A 17724-nucleotide genomic window follows, 5' to 3' on the forward strand; every position below is an offset into this window, starting at 1 on the left:
ACAGTTAGGAATTTTTTCCTAATGTCCAATCTAAACCTCCCCTGCTGTACTTTAAGCCCATTACTCCTTGTCCTGTCCTCAGAAACCAAGAGGAACAAATTTTCTCCTTCCTCCTTGTGACACCCTTTTAGATATTTGAAAACCGCTATCATGTCCCCCCTTAATCTTCTTTTTTCCAAACTAAACAAGCCCAGTTCATGAAGCCTGGCTCCATAGGTCATGTTCTCTAGACCTTTAATCATTCTTGTCGCTCTTCTCTGTACCTTTTCCAATTTCTCCACATCTTTCTTGAAATGTGGCGCCCAGAACTGGACACAGTACTCCAGCTGAGGCCTAACTAGTGCAGAGTAGAGCGGCAGAATGACTTCACGAGTTTTGCTTACAACACACCTGTTGATACAACCTAGAATCATATTTGCTTTTTTTGCAGCAGCATCACACTGTTGACTCATATTCAACCTGTGCTCCACTATGACCCCTAGGTCCCTTTCCGCCATGCTCCTTCCTAGACAGTTGCTTCCCATCTTGTATGTATGGAACTGATTGTTCCTTCCTAAGTGGAGCACTTTGCATTTCTCTTTATTAAACCTCATCCTGTTTACCTCTGACCATTTCTCTAACTTGCTAAGGTCATTTTGAATTATGTCCCTATCCTCCAAAGAAGTTGCAACCCCACCCAGTTTGGTATCATCTGCAAACTTAATAAGCGTACTCTCTATCCTAATATCTACATCATTGATGAAGATATTGAACAGTATGGGTCCCAAAACAGACCCTTGCGGAACTCCACTTGTTATCCCTTTCCAGCAGGATTTAGCACCGTTAACAACAACTCTCTGACTACGGTTATCCAACCAATTATGCACCCACCTTATCGTGGCCCTATCTAAGTTATATTTGCCTAGTTTATCAATAAGAATATCATGCGAGACCGTATCAAATGCCTTACTAAAGTCTAGGTATATGACATCCACCACTTCTCCCTTATCCACAAGGCTCGTTATCCTATCAAAGAAAGCTATCAGATTAGTTTGGCATGACTTGTTCTTCACAAACCCATGCTGGCTATTCCCTATCACTTTATTACCTTCCAAGTGTTTGCATATGATTTCCTTAATTACCTGCTCCATTATCTTCCCTGGGACAGACGTTAAACTGACCGGTCTGTAGTTTCCTGGGTTGTTCTTATTCCCCTTTTTATAGATGGGCACAATATTTGCCCTTTTCCAGTCTTCTGGAATCTCCCCTGTCTGCCATGATTTTTCAAAAATCATAGCTAAAGGCTCAGATACCTCCTCTATCAGCTCCTTGAGTACCCTGGGATGCATTTCATCAGGACCTGGTGACTTGCTGACATCTAACTTTCCTAAGTGATTTTTAACTTGTTCTTTGTTTATCCTATCTTCTAAACTTACCCTCTCTCTGCTTGTATTCACTACGTGAGGCACACCTCCAGACTTCTCGGTGAAGACCGAAACAAAGAAGTCATTGAGCATCTCCACCATTTCCAAGTTTCCTGTTACTGCTTTTCCCTCCTCACTGAGCAGTGGGCCTACCCTGTCCTTGGTCTTCCTCTTGCTTCTAATGTATTTATAAAAGGTCTTCTTGTTTCCCTTTATGCCTGTAGCTAGTTTGATCTCATTTTGTGCCTTTGCCTTTCTAATCTTGCCCCTGCATTCCCGTGTTGCTTGCCTATATTCATCCTTTGTTATTTGTCCTAGTTTCCATTTTTTATAGGACTCCTTTTTTATTTTGAGATCATGCAAGATCTCCTTTTAAGCCAAGCTGGTCTTTTGCTGGTCTATCTTTCCTACACAGCGGAATTGTTTGCTTTTGGGCCCTTAACAACGTCCCTTTGAAATACTTCCAACTCTCCTCAGTTGTTTTTCCCTTCAGTCTTGCTTCCCATGGGACCTTACCTACAAGTTCTCTGAGCTTATCAAAATCTGCCTTCCTGAAATCCATTACCTCAATTGTGCTGGTCTCCCTTCTACCTTTCCTTAAGATCATGAACTCTATTATTTCATGATCACTGTCCCCCATACTGTCTTCCACTTTCAAGTTCTCAACTAGTTCCTCCCTATTTGTTAAAATCAAATCCAGAGCAGCTTCTCCTCTGGTAGCTTTTTCAACCTTCTGAAACAGAAAGTTGTCTCCAATGCAGTCCAGAAACTTATTGGATAGCCTGTGCCCCGCTGTGTTAGTTTCCCAACATATGTCTGGATAGTAGAAGTCCCCCATCACCACCAAATCTTGGGCTTTGGATAGTTTTGTTAATTGTTTAAAAAAGGCCTCATCCACCTCTTCCACCTAGCTAGGTGACCTGTAGTAGACTCCTAGCATGACATCACCCTCATTTTTTACCTGTTTTAGCTTAACCCAGAGACTCTCTACACAGCTATCTCCTACGTTCATCTCCACTTCAGTCCAAGTGTGTACATTTTTAATATACAAGGCAACCCCTCCTCCCTTTTTTCCCTGTCTGTCCTTCCTGAGCAAGCCGTACCCTTCCATACCAACATTCCAATCGTGCGTCCCATCCCACCAGGTTTCTGTAATACCAATGATATCATAGTTGTATTTATTTGTTAGGAATTCCAGTTCTTCCTGCTTATTACCCATACTTCTCGCATTTGTATATAGGCATCTAAGATACTGATTTGATCTTGCCTCCCTGTTGTGCCCTGACCCTCCTTTCTCCTTGCCATTATAGGCCGTAGTCCCCCCCATTTCCAACCCATCTCCCAGTCCCGCACATTCAGCACTTACCTGTGGGCTTTGCTCACCTGTCCCCGTCGAACCTAGTTTAAAGTTGATATGGGTTGATATGTCCCTGTTATTTATGGGGAGTGTACTGGTACCAAGCTATTTCTGCAGCGAGATGTTCTGTTACCAACCTCCTGGAATGTTTACGTGAACGGCCTATGCCTAGTACCTCCTAGGTATGTGTGTGTACTATCAGCAGCCCTGTCCTTGCCGAGTTTCTGTGAGCAGGACCTGCCTTTTGCTCGCAGCTTAGCTTTGCTTTATGATAGCAAAGCGTTGACTGTTGTTCAGGCCTTAGGCCTCACACCAGGCCTTCATTGTCGGTCCTCTTATTACTAAACATCTCTAGAGCCCTTTTTGAATATTGGCATCACGTTAGCTATCTTCCAGTCATTAGGGTACAGAAGCTGATTTAAAGGATAGATTACAAACCACAGTTAATAGTTCTGCAGTTTCACATTTGAGTTCTTTCTGGACTCTTGGGTGAATGCCATCTGGTCCCAGTGACTTGTTGCTGTTAAGTTTATCAGTTTGTTCCAAAATTACTCTAAATGACATGTCAATCTGGGACAATTCTTCAGACTTGTGGCCCAAAAAGAATGGCTCAGGTTTGTGGCTCTCCCTAACATTCTCAGCTGTGAATACCAAAGCAAATAATTCATTTAGTTTCTCTGCAATGACTTTATCGTCTTTGAGTGCTCCTTTGGTATCTCGATCATCCAGGGGCCCCACTGGCTGTTTAACAGTGGGAGGAGGGATAGCTCAGTGGTTTGAGCATTGGCCTACTAAACCCAGGGTTGTGAGTTCAATCCTTGCAGAGGCCATTTAGGGATTTGGGGCAAAAATTCATCAGGGATAGTACTTGGTCCTGCTGTGAAAGCAGGGGACTGGACTCAATGACCTTTCAAGGTCCCTTCCAGTTCTAGGAGATAGGCAATCTCCATTATTTTTTTTTTCTTGCTTCTGATGTACTTAAAAACATTTTGCTCTTACTTTCTGAGTTTTTGGCTAGCTGCTTTTCAGACTCCTTTTCAGCTTTTCTTGTTATACTTTTACATATTTTTTTTATATTTTAAATACCAGTGAGTGTTTGGCTGGGTGGGAAGGGAAACAGGAAGGCTCCCATTCTGAAACAGAGAGAGATAGCTTGGGATCTTTCCTGGCCTGAGAATGTGGTGGTGTGAGAAAGGAAGGTACAAAATAGGGAGATGATTTTCCATCACATGCTGTTCTTTCAAGTGGGAGACACTCCCAAGGAGGCTTTTAAATGAGTAATACAGGCAGTGGTGCAGTACATCACTCTGCAGAGTGTACCTCAGTAAAATAACTGTTTATGAATATTTACACATTTGCTTTAAGCTGCTGCAGAATTTTCATTTTGCCACAGACTTTAGGACAGCAGTTCCACAGAAACTGGGGAATCTTGGGCAGCATTTTGATGCAGTGTCACGTACATGTGAAACCCTGAAAACTGAGGTAGGTGTTTTGGTTGTGGGAGCTAGCAGCAGGCCCACTCCAAGCTCTTCCTAATAGGAACTGGTGTTAATGATTTCTAGATGTGGAAATAAATTGATCCGTTTCTCACAGCAGAAGGCACTAGATGAGGTTGGTGAAAGCACTGGATGTGGGAGATGTCATGGCTCCCCCCAGCAGGAGTATTGTAGGACTCCACTACTGAAGTCCTATTTCTCCTATTGAGGAGGAGTATTACGGTGTCTAGAGGGAGCAAGAGCTCTCAGGTCCTTCAGTGTGTTTGATTTTTTAAAAAATATGCATTTTAATTCGTTCTTAAACAAATAAGATTAATAAGATCTCCACCTCATAGGGTTACAAAACTAAAAGGAAAGAGGAGAGTGAGTACAGAGGGAACCACTCAGAAATATTCTATGCTGTTTGCTCCAAACTCCTCTGCTCAACTGTTTAACTCAGGGTATGTCTACACTTCCCAGCCCAAAGAGATATACCCACACTAGCTCAGTGTGAGGGCCTAGATGCTTTCTGTATGTGCATGGGGTGCTAGCCCTTCCATCTGCCTGCATTGCCAAACCTATGTTGCTGGTTTTTAGTTTGCCAGCTCAATCAGAACTAATGAGGGTATGTCTCCAGAGGCTGGGAATTATACCCCTAGTTCCAAGTGTAGACGTGCCCTCAGATCTACAATGCAGGTGTGTTTCTGAGTTTTCTTTCCCACTTGGATCACTGCTGTTAATATGAGGTTTTTGTTTTCTACAGTGTAAGGAAGGTGGATTTCCGAATGATCTGTGGCTTGGCATCAGCACAGAGAATGTGTCTGTATACAAACGGGGAGATCCTAAAGCACTGGAAACTTTCCAGTATGAGCACATTGTTTTCTTCGGAGCTCCACAACCCAACACCTTCAAAATTACAGTGGATGAGCGAGAGATGTTCTTTGAAACCTCTCAGGTATGTGTAACAGGATGTTCCTGCTGTGCATGTACTGTAACTCTCTGAGTTCCATTATTACTGTGATTTACTAGAACCAAAGATTTGAACTTAACAGATGCCTGATAGATGCCTATCCAACCTGTTCTTAAATATCTCCAGTGATGGAAATTACACAACTTCCCTAGGCAATTTATTCGAGGGCTTAAACTTCCTTACTGTCAGGGTGGTTTTCCTAATGTCCAACCTAAATCTCCCTTGCTGCAATTTAAGCCCATTGCTTCTTTTCTTATCATCAGAGACCAAGGAGAACAATTTTTCTCTCTTCTCCTTGTAACACTCTTTTAGATACTTGAAAACTGCTCTCATTTCCCCTTGTAGTCTTCTCTTTTCTAAACTAAACCCAATTCCTTCAGCTTTCCCTCATAGCTCATGTTTTCTAGACCTTTAATAATTTTTGACACTCTTCTCTAGACCTCCTGTTTTTCCACATCTTTCTTGAAATGTGCCCAGAACTGGACACAATACTCCAATTAAGGCCTAATCAGTACAGAGTATAGTGGCAGAATGACTTCTTGCGTCTTGCTCACCTCCTGTTAATGCATCTGCGACGGGGCGACTGTAGAACAGACTGTGGTCTGGGCCCAGCTGGCTGAAAGCACCCATCCCCCACGGCCTTGCTGGGCATGCTCACAAGTGAGCTTGAGTATAAAAGGCCCTGAGGCAGCTCACTCAGGGCTGACTGCAGAAGGGGAGAGACCTGCTGAGCGAGCTCCAGAGCTGGAGGAGCAGACACAGCCCGACCTGACGCAGCAGCCACTACAGCCCCAGTCGCAACCACCGCGGCCCCGGCGGCAGGGGGGAGGTACAGCGGCAGAGAGACGCGTGGGGCGGCAGGAAGTGGCCCAGGGCGGGGAGTTACAGCCCCGAGAGCCCAGCACATTGAGGGGAGGGAGCCCCCGCTGAGCAAGCAGTGGACCAAGTCACTGCCATAGGGCCCTGGGCTGGGACCTGGTGGAGTGGGAGGGCCATCTTCCCTCTCCGCCCCTCCATCCGCAGTGCTCATAGGAAGAGGTAGTTCCTGAAGCCTGTGGACTAGACCCCAGGGCTGTATTTACCCTAATAGAGGGGAGTGCTACTAAGACTGGGCATCAGGGCCGTAGTGACCCCGATAGGGAGGGAAGCACTATAGGGACTTAGGCTGCTGAGCTGCACTGACGCCATAGAGGGGGATCTGTGACTCAGACTCCAGCCATTGGGCACTACAGACACTGATAAGTGGACCCGTGGAGGATTTTGACTGTGGGAATCCACCCGAGGGGAGCATACCCCTCAATAGCGTCCCAGAATCATGTTTGCTTTTTTTGCAACAGTGTCACACTGTTGACCCATATTTGACTTGTGGTCCACCGTGACCCCTAGATCCCTTTCTGCAGTACTCCTAGACAGTCGCTTCCCATTCTGAATGGGTGAAATGGATTGTTCCTTCGTAAGTGGAGCACTTGGCATTTTTTTCTTATTAAACTTCATCCCATTTACCTCAGACCATGTCTCCAGTTTGGATCATTTTGAATTATGACCCTGTCCTCCAAAGCACTTGCAAACCGTCCCAGCTTGGTATCAGCTACAAACTTAATAAGCATCTCTCTATGCCAATATCTAAATCGTTGATGAAGACATTGAACAGAACCGTTCCCAAAACTGACCCCTGCAGAATCCTACTTGTTATGCCCTTCCAGCATGACTATGAACCGTTTATAACTACTCTTTGAATAAGGTTATCCAGCCAGTTATGCACTCATCTTATAGTAGCCCCATCTAGGTTGCATTTCCCCAGTTTATTGATAAAAAGGTCATGCAAGACTGTGTCAAATGCCTTATGAAAATCTAGGCATACAACGTCCACCTCTTCTCCCTTATCCATGAGGTTTGATATCCATCAAAGAACCTTGTAACTGCCCAGCATTTCTTGAAGGAAGATAAAATATGCTGATTCTCATTTAACATGCAAAACACTTCATTAATGTAGCATTTGTGGGCTTGGATGTCCCTTGGGCTTCCTTGCTCCTCATGCCCTTCCAGGATGTGAAAAGCCAATTAAAACAACCCACATACAGAGTGAGGGTGACTTACATCATCTCTACAGGCCTATTGGTGCTATAGTAACCAATAGTACATGAACTGTAGAAATGCAGTAGTAAAGTGACAGTTCCCTCCCAACAGAACCATGTGAGCTTCATTCTTCTCCCTCGAATCCCTGCTCTGAGTGGCCCCCAAGGGAAGTCAGTGTGTCAGCATCTGCAAGGCTTTCGTAGCACAATATGGAGACTGACGGTGAAGACATTTGGGGGAAACTGAAGAGAAATTTAATGTTGTGAAAACCTTTGGATTTCTGCTTTCCAGACTTTCAGGCAAATCAAAATGCTGTCTTCCTCCTTGAACTTTCATGTTGAATGGGATAGAACTACTGAGCCTGGCAAGGAATCTGAGTAGTAATTATGCTGGCACAAACCACAGTAAGCCCTGTGAGACTGTAAACATTGCAGTTGTGATAAGTACAAGTAACATTTCTGATTCTTCAGTCCCTGATCCACCTGGATTCATTGCTGTTCCTTCTGAGCACACATCAGCTCAGCTCCAGGTCATCTAATCTGACTGCTGCCTAACAGGCCATAGAACTGCCACTACAAGTTACTAGGGCAGATTTCTTGGGAAAACACCCAGTCTTGACCTTAAAATTGCCAGTGATAGCGAATCCACCACAACCCTTGGTAAATGGTTCCAATGGTTAGCTATCTGCACTGTTAAAAGTTGGCCTTATTTCAGTCTGAAGTTATCTAACTTCACCTTCAGGCCATTGGATATTACTACTCCTTTTTCTGCTAGGTAGAATATTTGTCCCCCATGTAGGTGCTTAAAGACTATTATCAAGTCACCACTTAGCCATCCCTTTCTTAAACTAAATAGATTGAGCTCATTAAATCAATCACTGTAAGGCATGTTTTCTAATTCTTTAATCATTCTTGTGGTCTTCTCTGAACCCTCTTCAATTTAACACCATCCTTCAGTTGTGGACACCAGAACTGGGCACAGGATTCCAACAGCAGTCACACCAGTAACATGACCTCTCTGCCCCTCCCCAAGATTCCCTGTTTGCGGACATAAGGTTCACATTAGTCTTTTGGCCAGACAGGTAGTTCCTGTTCAGGTGATTATGCACACACACATCTTTTCCAGAATTACTGCTTCCCAGGGTAGAGGCCCCTAGCCTGAGAGTATGGTCTACAGCAGGGGTCTCCAACCTTTTTACACCCAAGATCACTTTTTAAATCTCAGAACAGGCGAAGATCTACTGCCCCGCCCCTTCCTTGAAGCCCCGCCCTCTCTATTCTCCTCCTGTCCATCACTTGCTATCCCCAGCCCTTACTTACACACTCATAAACAGTTTATTTTTAAATTATGCAACATATATGTAACCCCCCTTTTCCTCCCTGAGTTACTGGGGAGCAGGTCACACTTACAGGTGTGCCTGGGTGCCTGATGTTTTAACCCAAAAGAGATCCTGAGCACCCCAGCAGTGATGGTGTTTAGTTGGGGAAATCCCTATCCAGTCCCTTGCTTGTAATAAATGTAAAATGGTGGTGCCTCCACCTGGCTGGCCTTGTACACACACTGGTGTGCCTTAAGAGCCTCCAGGAACATACTCATTCCAACATAAATCTGGATCTAATTCCGGAACAACTACAAATCATATACAGGCAGTCCCCGAGTTACGCGGATCCGACTTATGTCGGATCCGCAGTTACGAACGGGGCTTTTCTCGCCCTGGAGGACGGGAGCGGCGGGACGCCCAGATGCGCCGCGGTCCGCCGCCCCCATCCTCCGGGGTGAGAAAAGCTGCTCCCCGTCTCCCTGGTCTGCAGGGAGACAGGGAGCAAAGCCTCGGAGCACGCCCGCAGTGGGACAGCCGCAGCGCGCCTGGGCTGTCCCGCTGCAGGCGTGCTCCAAGGCTTTGCTCCCCATCTCCCTGGTCTGCTGGTCTGGAGACGGGGAGCAAAGCCACGGAGCACGCCCGCAGGGGGACAGCCCAAGCACGCCTGGGCTGTCCCGCTGCGGGCGTGCTCCAAGGCTTTGCTCCCCGTCTCCCTGCAGACCAGGGAGATGGGGAGCAAAGCCGCAGAGCACGCCAGCAGTGGGACAGCCGCGGCGCGCCTGGACTGTCCCGCTGCCTCCCTGCAAAGCCTCGGAGCACGCCCGCAGCGGGACAGCCCTGGCGCGCTTGGGCTGTCCCACTGTGGGCGTGCTCCGCGGCTTTGCTCCCCGTCTCCCTGGTCTGACCAGCAGACCAGGGAGATGGGGAGCAAAGCCGCAGAGCATGCCAGCAGTGGGACAGCCGCGGCGCTGGACTGTCCCGCTGCCCGCGTGCTCTGCGGCTTTGCTCTGCGTCTCCCAGGTCAGCAGACCAGGGAGACGGAGCAAAGCCGTGGACGACTTGGGCGGTCCCGCCACCCCCGTCTCCCTGGTCTGCTGGGGGGGGGGGGGTGCAGCTATTGCCCTCCCCCCCCCCAGCAGACCAGGCTTTTCTTGCCTACCCCTGGGGTAGAGCAGCTGGGGGCTGCCGGGTTGGTCCCGCAGCACCGCTCCAGACCAACCCGGCAGCACCCCAGCTGCTTTGCCCCAGGCGTCCTGATTCAGCCGCTGCTGAAACTGACCAGCGGCTGACTACAGGAAGCCCGAGGCAGAGTTGCTCTGCCCCAGGCTTCCTGGAATCAGCCGCTGATCAGTTTCAGCAGCAGTTGACTTGGGGACGCCTGGGGTTCTTAAGTTGATTCTGTATGTAAGTCAGAACTGGCGTCCAGATTCAGCTGCGGTTGATGCCAGTTCCGACTTACATACAGATTCAACTTAAGAACAAACCTACAGTCCCTATCTTGTACGTAACCCGGGGACTGCCTGTATTCATAAAAGACAGTAAGACACACAACATAGCAAAGGGGAAAAGCCAACTACGTCACAGTGCCTCAGACCAGAATAAGAAATGTCTTGCATTCTGCTCCAGAAGGAAATTCAAGTTAAGGTTTCCCATCATACACCTTCCACGGACATATTGGGGCTCAGGAACACCTACCCATCTGTTGCTGGGTACACTCACCCTGTCCCTGGGGTGAGGGTACCCAGGTGTGCGGACACTGGCTGGCTGGCTGGCGGAAGGATCATCTGCATCCCTTTTAGTCTGGAAATAGTAACCCTTGGTCTAGGGTAGTTTAGCCTAATGGCAAAAGTTGATGTTAGCCCTTATCTCAGGGCAGTACAGCCTAGTGGCCAGAGTCAATAGACCATCTTCTAGTGAAGACTCATGTCTGTTCCACGTAGGTGTGTGGGCACACATCGTCAGAAGATTTTCCCTTAGCAGTATCCGTTGGGCCAGCAGGCTGGCCCCCTGGAGGGGTGCCAATATATCCACCTATATATACCCCTGCTGGCCCTCCACTCCCTCCGTTCCTTCTTACCGCTCGCAAGGGTCCCGTGCTTTGCTCTTGCTCTACAAGCGCCTCTTAGCAGTTCTTGTTAGTTGTTTATTTAGTCATTAATGTTTACACAGTTCATGTTCTTTCTCGCAGTTGATAGTCGTTAGTAGTAAAGTGCAGTACTTTGAACATAGGTTTAGGTGCAGGGCTTGCTTGGAGTCCCCAGGTCCATCTGGTGGGGTATGCCTAGGCCCCAAGGCTTCAAGCCCTGTGAGAAGTGCCACGGGACCCCCTCAGAGCATCTATCTAAGGTCTGTAAGATCTGCGAAGGCTTTAAGCCACACAGTAAACGAGAGAGGGAAACAAGATCATCTTCATGGAGGTGGCACTGCATCTGGCACCAGCATCCAGCCTGGCACTGTCAACCCAAAGTGCACCGACTTGGGAGCGGGAGGCAGCTAGACACTCATGCGCCTCTCCGGTGCTGCGCAGGCCTCGGCACCGGTCTCAGTCCCCGGTGCTGCAGAAGAGGAGGAGACCTAGCACAGGCAGGTCTCCTTTGAGGTGTGTGTCCTCCATGTATCCCCAGGCAGGGCACGTGGCACCAGAGACCTCGGCCCCTGGACCATCATGGTCAAGTCAACAGCATTCCAGTCCAGTGATGGATCTCCCGGAGCCCTCCCTCCACTCCAGACACTTTTGAGGCAGCAAGGGACTTGAATGAATTAACATCATCCTCAATTTTGGCACTGGGCCAGCTAAAAAGCGGGATACCAGACAGCACCATGCCTCGACAGCGGAGCCTTACGCTCCAGCCCCAGAGGTGAGAGGGCACCCTACTCCACTGAGCCTCTACTTAAGCACTGGCACTGGAGTCAGCACTGGCCCAGGCGCCGTAGCTTTCAGATGCAGAGCCGAGTGGTCCGGCATCACCCTCAGCCATGCCTCCATCTCCCCCTCGGCACCGGAGGAAGCCCGAATCAATGCCACTATATGCCCCACGATGGGGGTCGCCCACTGCCACCGCTACTGCACCACACTGGTCAATGTCTGAGTACTTGAGCGATTCGGAGGCGGAATCAATTTGGTCTTCATGGGGTTCCAGATCAAGGACACGGCACCGATCTTACTCCCAGCAACGCAGTACATCAGCACATCCTGCCGAGCCGCAGCACCAGCCTTGGCCACAAGCCCCCCCCGGTACCAGTTTTGCAACAGCCTTGACCCCCTCAGTTACAGGTGCCTTTGCAGTGGCCACTCTGGACTCCCTGGGTCTAACACCAAGGCCAGGGTGTGGGTCCCTCTGGGCTAGGGTCGGTCTACTCGGGACCCAAGGCTCCCTCGTCGTCAACCCCACTAATCTGCTCCCTGATGTCAGGGCAGTATCTCCCTCCGGGTCAAGCCTCACTTGGGCCATTGGTAGAGAGGGGCCCATCTGCTGCCCAGCCCTCTATGGTGGCATCGTTGGTGGCTTCTCAGGCCCCATTACAGGCCCATTCTGGCTATCAGAGACACTTTCATGACTCGGGGGCTGTGGGCACGAAGAGGTCGCTGTCCGCCTCGCCCACTGAGGCTCTCGGTGGAGCCCTCCCATCCATGCCAGCTATGAATTCTAGCTCACATCAGGACCTCCTCTATAACCTGGCCCAAAGCCTAGGAGTTCAGGCTGACAGTGTTGGAGAATTCGGACCCAAGGTCAACATCCTCCAATCCGACATCCCTACCAGAGTGGCCTTGCCCATTAACAAAAATCACAAAGACCCTCTGGTAGACCCTTGCCTCTATCCCACCAACCAATAAAAAGGCTGTGTGGAGAAGCTTTGTGCCACAGGAGGGGAATGAACATCTCTTCTTGCACCCACCCTCAGGGTCACTGTTTGTTCAGGCGGTCAACCAGAGACAGAGACAAAGCCAACTGGGTGTGTCACCAAAAAACAGGGAGGCCAAAAAGATGGCTCTCCTGGGTATAAAGACCGATGCCTCAGGAGGCTTGCAGCTCCGCATCACAAACCAGTAGATTCTGCTGAGTCACTATGTGTACAATATTTGGGCAACTATGGACCAATTTGCTGAGCTGCTTCCCAGGGACTCCCGCTCAGAGTTCAAGTCCCTCGCCAAGGAGGGCAGGATAATCTCCCAGGCAGCCTTACAAGCAGATGCGGCGGGATGCGCCATGGCCATGAGACTCATCTCATGATGCAGTTTGTAGCTGTAGGGGTCTGCAGTGCCTTCTGAACTCCAGAGCACCATTAAGGACCTCACCTTTGAAGGGCCGTCCTTCTTTTCCAAACAGACCGATCAGCATCTGCATGGCCTTAAGGACACCTGGGCCACCCTGAAATCTCTCAGGATTTACATTCTGGCCTTCCAGAGGCATTCCCTCCTGGGTAGGAATCCCCCCAGGCCTGCCCAACAGGGCTCAAGACCTGATTTCCCTCACCATAAGGGGAAGAATGGGAATGGAAGAAACAATAGGCATCGTTCCCGCCCTCCCTTGAATCAGGATCAGGGCCCCTCTAATAAGCCCCAGGGGCTCCATCAGGGGTTTTGAGGGTATGCCCAAGGACAGCCTACCAGCCTCCCCCTTCCAGTTCCGGGATCGTTCATTTCCCTTCCACAGGGCCTTGAGGATCCATTACCTCAGACCAATGGGTTCTAGAGACTGTGGGGAAGGGATATTTTATCCCCTTCCTTTCATTCCCTTCCCGCCCATCCCCCTACCCTGTTCTCCTTCAGGGATCTCTCTCATGAGCATTTCCTCTGAGAGGAAGTGCTGCAGCTCCTGAGTCTTGGGGTGGCCAAAGTGGTCTCCCAGGAATTCATGGGCAGGGGGTTTCTACTCCCGGTATGTCCTGGTTCCCAAGGCAAAAGGAGGGTTTCAACCCATTCTAGCCCTCTGGGAGCTCAATGCCTTCATCGCCAAGGCCAAATTCGAGATGGTGACCCTGGCATCGATCATCCCATCCCTGAATCTCAGACTGATACATTGCCCTCAGTCTGAAGAACACTTTGATATTTCAGTTGCTTCTCATCACAGGCAGTTACTACGCTTTATGGTTGGTCAGGACTGTAAAGGGGCAACATATCTTCAGAGGCTCCTCGAGTCACATCCCCTTCCCTAGGGTAATATAGCCTAGCAGCCAGAGTCTATACATGGAGCCCCCTTACTAGGGGTAATACGGCCTAGAAACCTAGTCCAGAGGTCTGTTGGAAAACTTCACCCCCACAGGCTAGCTATGGTGGAGAAAGAGGAGGTAGGAGGACCCGGGCCCTCCCACACCACCGGGTCCCAGCTCAGGGCCCTGTTGGCAGTGGTGCAATTCACTGCCTGCTCAGCAGAGAATCCTGCCGCAACACGTTGAGCGCCAGGAGAACAATTCCCCGCCCTGGGCTACTTCCTACTGTCCACTGGTAACTGCCTTCTCCGTAATCTCCTTCTGGTTCTGGGGCTCCTCGGACAGCTCCTCTTGGTCCGGCTGCCACTGTGTGGTCTGGCTTTGCTCCTTCCTCTGTCTCTGGAGCTCTTTCTGCGCCTCCTTCCCTTTTAGTGACCCACCCTGACTGAGTTGCTCTAGAGGCTTTTATAGTTTGTCTCCAGTGGGAGCATGCCCAGAGGGCTGTGGAGGTGGGGTCTTCTCAGCCAGCTGAACCAAGACCATTCCCTTAGCTGGTGTGCTCTGTCACAAGGACCATTACCAGTTTATGGCTCTTCCCTTTGGCCTGTCCATGGCCCCTCGGGTATTTGTGAAATGGATGGCCGTAGTCGCCACCGCCCTGAGGAAAAGGGATGTCCAAATGTTTCAGTATCTTGACGACTGGCTGGTACAGGGTCTCTCCTTGGACCAAGTGCAGGCCCACATTGCTCTGGTACAAAACCTTTTTCAGGAGCTGGGCCTTCCCTTAAACGTGGCCAAGTCCACCATGGTCCCTACCCAAGTCATATAGAGTTCATGCGCACTTGGCTGGACTTCATATCGGCCACCACCTCCCTGCCCAGGTCACACTTCCTGGCTATCAGAGACACTTTCATGACCCTGTGGGCATTCCCAACGACCATGGCCAGGAACTGTATGTGCCTGCTGGGACTCATGGCTGCCTGTACTTATGACATCCAGCATGCTAGACTCCACATGCACCCGCTGCAGTTGTGGCTGGCACGGGCTCACAGCCCGTCCTTCCACTCTTGGGACAGAGTGGTGACAGTTGCACCTGAAGTCTTCCACTTTCTGGATTGATGGACGCAGGAGGAGATGGTCTGCGCCAGAGTACCATTCTCCAGACCCTCCCGACCCTTCGGTTGGTAACGGACATGCCCAACACCTGCTGGGGAGTTCACGTGGATGACATGAGGAGCCAAACTATGTGGTTGCGGGAAGACCTCTCCCGTCATCAGGGAGCTAAGGGCAGTCCGCCTTGCCTGTCAGGCCTTTCCCCCTGCTTGGAGAAGGGACGGTTCTGATCCAATCTGACAACTCCGTAGTCTCCTACATAAACAGGCAGGGTGGGGCCCATTCCCCTCTCCTGTGGCAGGAAGCCCTCCAGCTCTGAGAGCCCCTGGGGTCTCAAAACACTCTTGGAGACCAGCTGAGCAGGTCCTTCTCCGGACACAAATGGTCTCTCAAGGGAGATGTGGCCTGTTGGCGACCCACCAGAACAGGAAGTGCCCCAGGTTCCACTCCCGCATGGGTCTGGGTCGAGGGTCCCTGGGAGATGCACTGATCACCCCCTGACCCCAAGAGCCACTTTACGTGTTTCTGCCCTTCCCATCAATACTCAAGGTGCTCCTGCGGGTGCAGGAGTTCAAGGTCTCTCTGGCCCTCATTGCACCAGTGTGGCCCAGACAGCACTGGTTCATGTCTCTTCTGAGCCTTTCCTGCGACAGGCCGATAGCCCTCCACTGGACCCGGATGTGATAACACAGGACTCCAGCAGGCTCCGCCACCCGAACCTGTGGTCCCTGCACCTACTGGCCTGGAAGCTCAGTGGCTGACAGCAGCAGAACTGCAATGCTCAGAGCGGGTGCAGGAAGTGCTGTTAGGAAGTAGGAAGCCCTCTACTAGGGCCACCTACCTGGCGAAGTGGAAGCATTTGTGCATTTGGGCCACCCACAGAGGGGTCTCACCTAGGGATGCCCCAGTCCCACTGGTCCTAGACTACCTACTGGACCTTAGGATTCAGGGACTATCCTTCTCATCAATTAAAGTGCACTTGGTGGCCATCTTCACCTTCCACCTGGGCTCACAGGGCAAGATGCTCTTTGTGGACCTGATGGTCCATCGATTTCTGAAGGGCTTGGATAGGCTTTACCCGTACCTCAGTGAGACCTCAATCTGATCCTGACCAAACTTATGGGACCCCCCTTTGAACTCCTACAGACGTGTTCTCTACTGCACTTTTTCCTGGAAGGTGTCCTTCCTGGTGGCTATCACATTGGCTAGACGGGTATCTGAGTTGAGGGCCCTCATGTTGGACCCTCCCTATACAGTGTTTTTTAAGGATAAGGTCAGGTTACACCCACACCTAGCATTCCTACCAAAGGTGGTGTCTCATTTCCATGCCTCCCAAGACATTTTCCTCCCAGTATTTTACCCTAAGCCCCATGCCTCGGGCAAAGAATAAGTGCTACACACACTAGATGTCAGGAGAGCTCTGGCATTTTATTTAGCCAGGACAAGGCCCTTCCGCAAGACCCCTCAGCTGTTTGTAGCGATAGCGGAACGGTTGAAAGGGCAGCCAGTTTCCACACGGGATCTTTTCGTGGATTACTTCCTGTATTAAAGAGTGCTACGGGTTGGCTGGGGTGCCAACACCTCCCCTCACAGCCCACTCCACTAGGGCTTAGGCCTCCTCTACTGCCATAGCGTAGGTCCCTATCCTACATATTTGCAGAGTGGCCATGTGGTCTTCTATCCTCACCTTGCCAATCATTACACGCTGGCTCATCAACCTAGGATGCAGGGAGGATGCAGCCTTAGGCAGGGCTGTCCTACGCTCAGTTGAAGGTTAGAGCTCCGACCCCACCTTCTAGGGTTTCTGCTTTGGAGTCACCTATGTAGAATGGACATGAGCAATCACTCGAAGAAGAAAAAGTGGTTACTTATCTCCATAACTGTTGTTCTTTGAGATGTGTTCTCGTGTCATTCCAAATCCCACCCACCTCCCCTTTGGAATAGTCCAATAGGAAGGAATTGAGGGTGTGGAGGGCCAGCAGGGGTGCATATATATGCTGATTATAATGGTGCCACTCCAGGGGGCTCCCCTGCTGGCCCAACAGGTACTGCTAAGGGAAAGTCTTCCAACGATGTGTGCATGCAGCGTATACACACCTACTTGGAATGGACATGAGCAACACATCTCAAAGAACAACAGTTATGGTGGTAAGTAACTGTTTTTAGCTCTTGTCCCAGGGCAGCACAGCCTAATGGCCAGAGTCAGTAGGGGCAGGGGTGGCAGCCTCGGTAGGGGGACCTGGGCCCACCCTACTCCACCGGTCCCGACCCAGGGCCGTATGAGTGGCAGTACCACTTGCTCAGCAGGGACACTGAAACATGCTGAGCTCACCTGGGTGGGAGATACCACTCCAACACCCTCCATGGGTCACTTCCTACCATTGCTGGTAGGGCGGCGTCCCTGACCTGCCTTTTATGGTGCCCCAGCATTTGGAACATGCCCGGTTTGGTGAAGGTGGTACTTCCTCAGCCCACAAAGTTTTGACCCCACCTGCTTCAGTGCAGCATACGCGCACCCCATCACACCATCCCATCAAGGGTCCTAAGGAAACTCAGAAAAGATTCAGCTTTAATGAAGCTGGCCCCTACATGGCCTAGACGTTTCTAGTACACTTATTTAGTGAACCCGTCGACATAATCTCGAATGTCATATCAGTTCTGCCCAAAGGAGTTTTGCAAAACAGAGATCATATCTTACACCCCAGATCCAGCATTCTTACTTTCGGTAACTGGGTTTGGTTCTTTAAAGTATTTGAAACTACAGACAAAGGAATACTTTTTAGGGTCAAACAAAGATTTTTATTTTTCTAATTACTTTATAATTAATTTTTCATTTAAGTTAATTCATTATCTTTGAT

General features: G+C 49.9%; 1 protein-coding gene across 5 annotated transcripts in view; it reads left to right on the forward strand.

Annotated features, from left to right (window-relative positions):
- LOC102447238 (unconventional myosin-X-like) overlaps window positions 1–17724 on the forward strand; it is a 311005-nt gene that overhangs the window by 289434 nt on the left and 3847 nt on the right. For all 5 annotated transcript variants that reach the window (XM_075914469.1, XM_075914465.1, XM_075914468.1 and 2 more), the window contains one exon: window positions 4999–5190. In XM_075914469.1, the coding sequence (XP_075770584.1) occupies window positions 4999–5190 (192 nt within the window). The remainder of the gene's footprint in view (window positions 1–4998; window positions 5191–17724) is intronic.

Source organism: Pelodiscus sinensis, unplaced genomic scaffold (genome assembly GCF_049634645.1).
Source record: "Pelodiscus sinensis isolate JC-2024 unplaced genomic scaffold, ASM4963464v1 ctg77, whole genome shotgun sequence".
In the NCBI taxonomy this organism is placed as follows: domain Eukaryota; kingdom Metazoa; phylum Chordata; order Testudines; family Trionychidae; genus Pelodiscus; species Pelodiscus sinensis.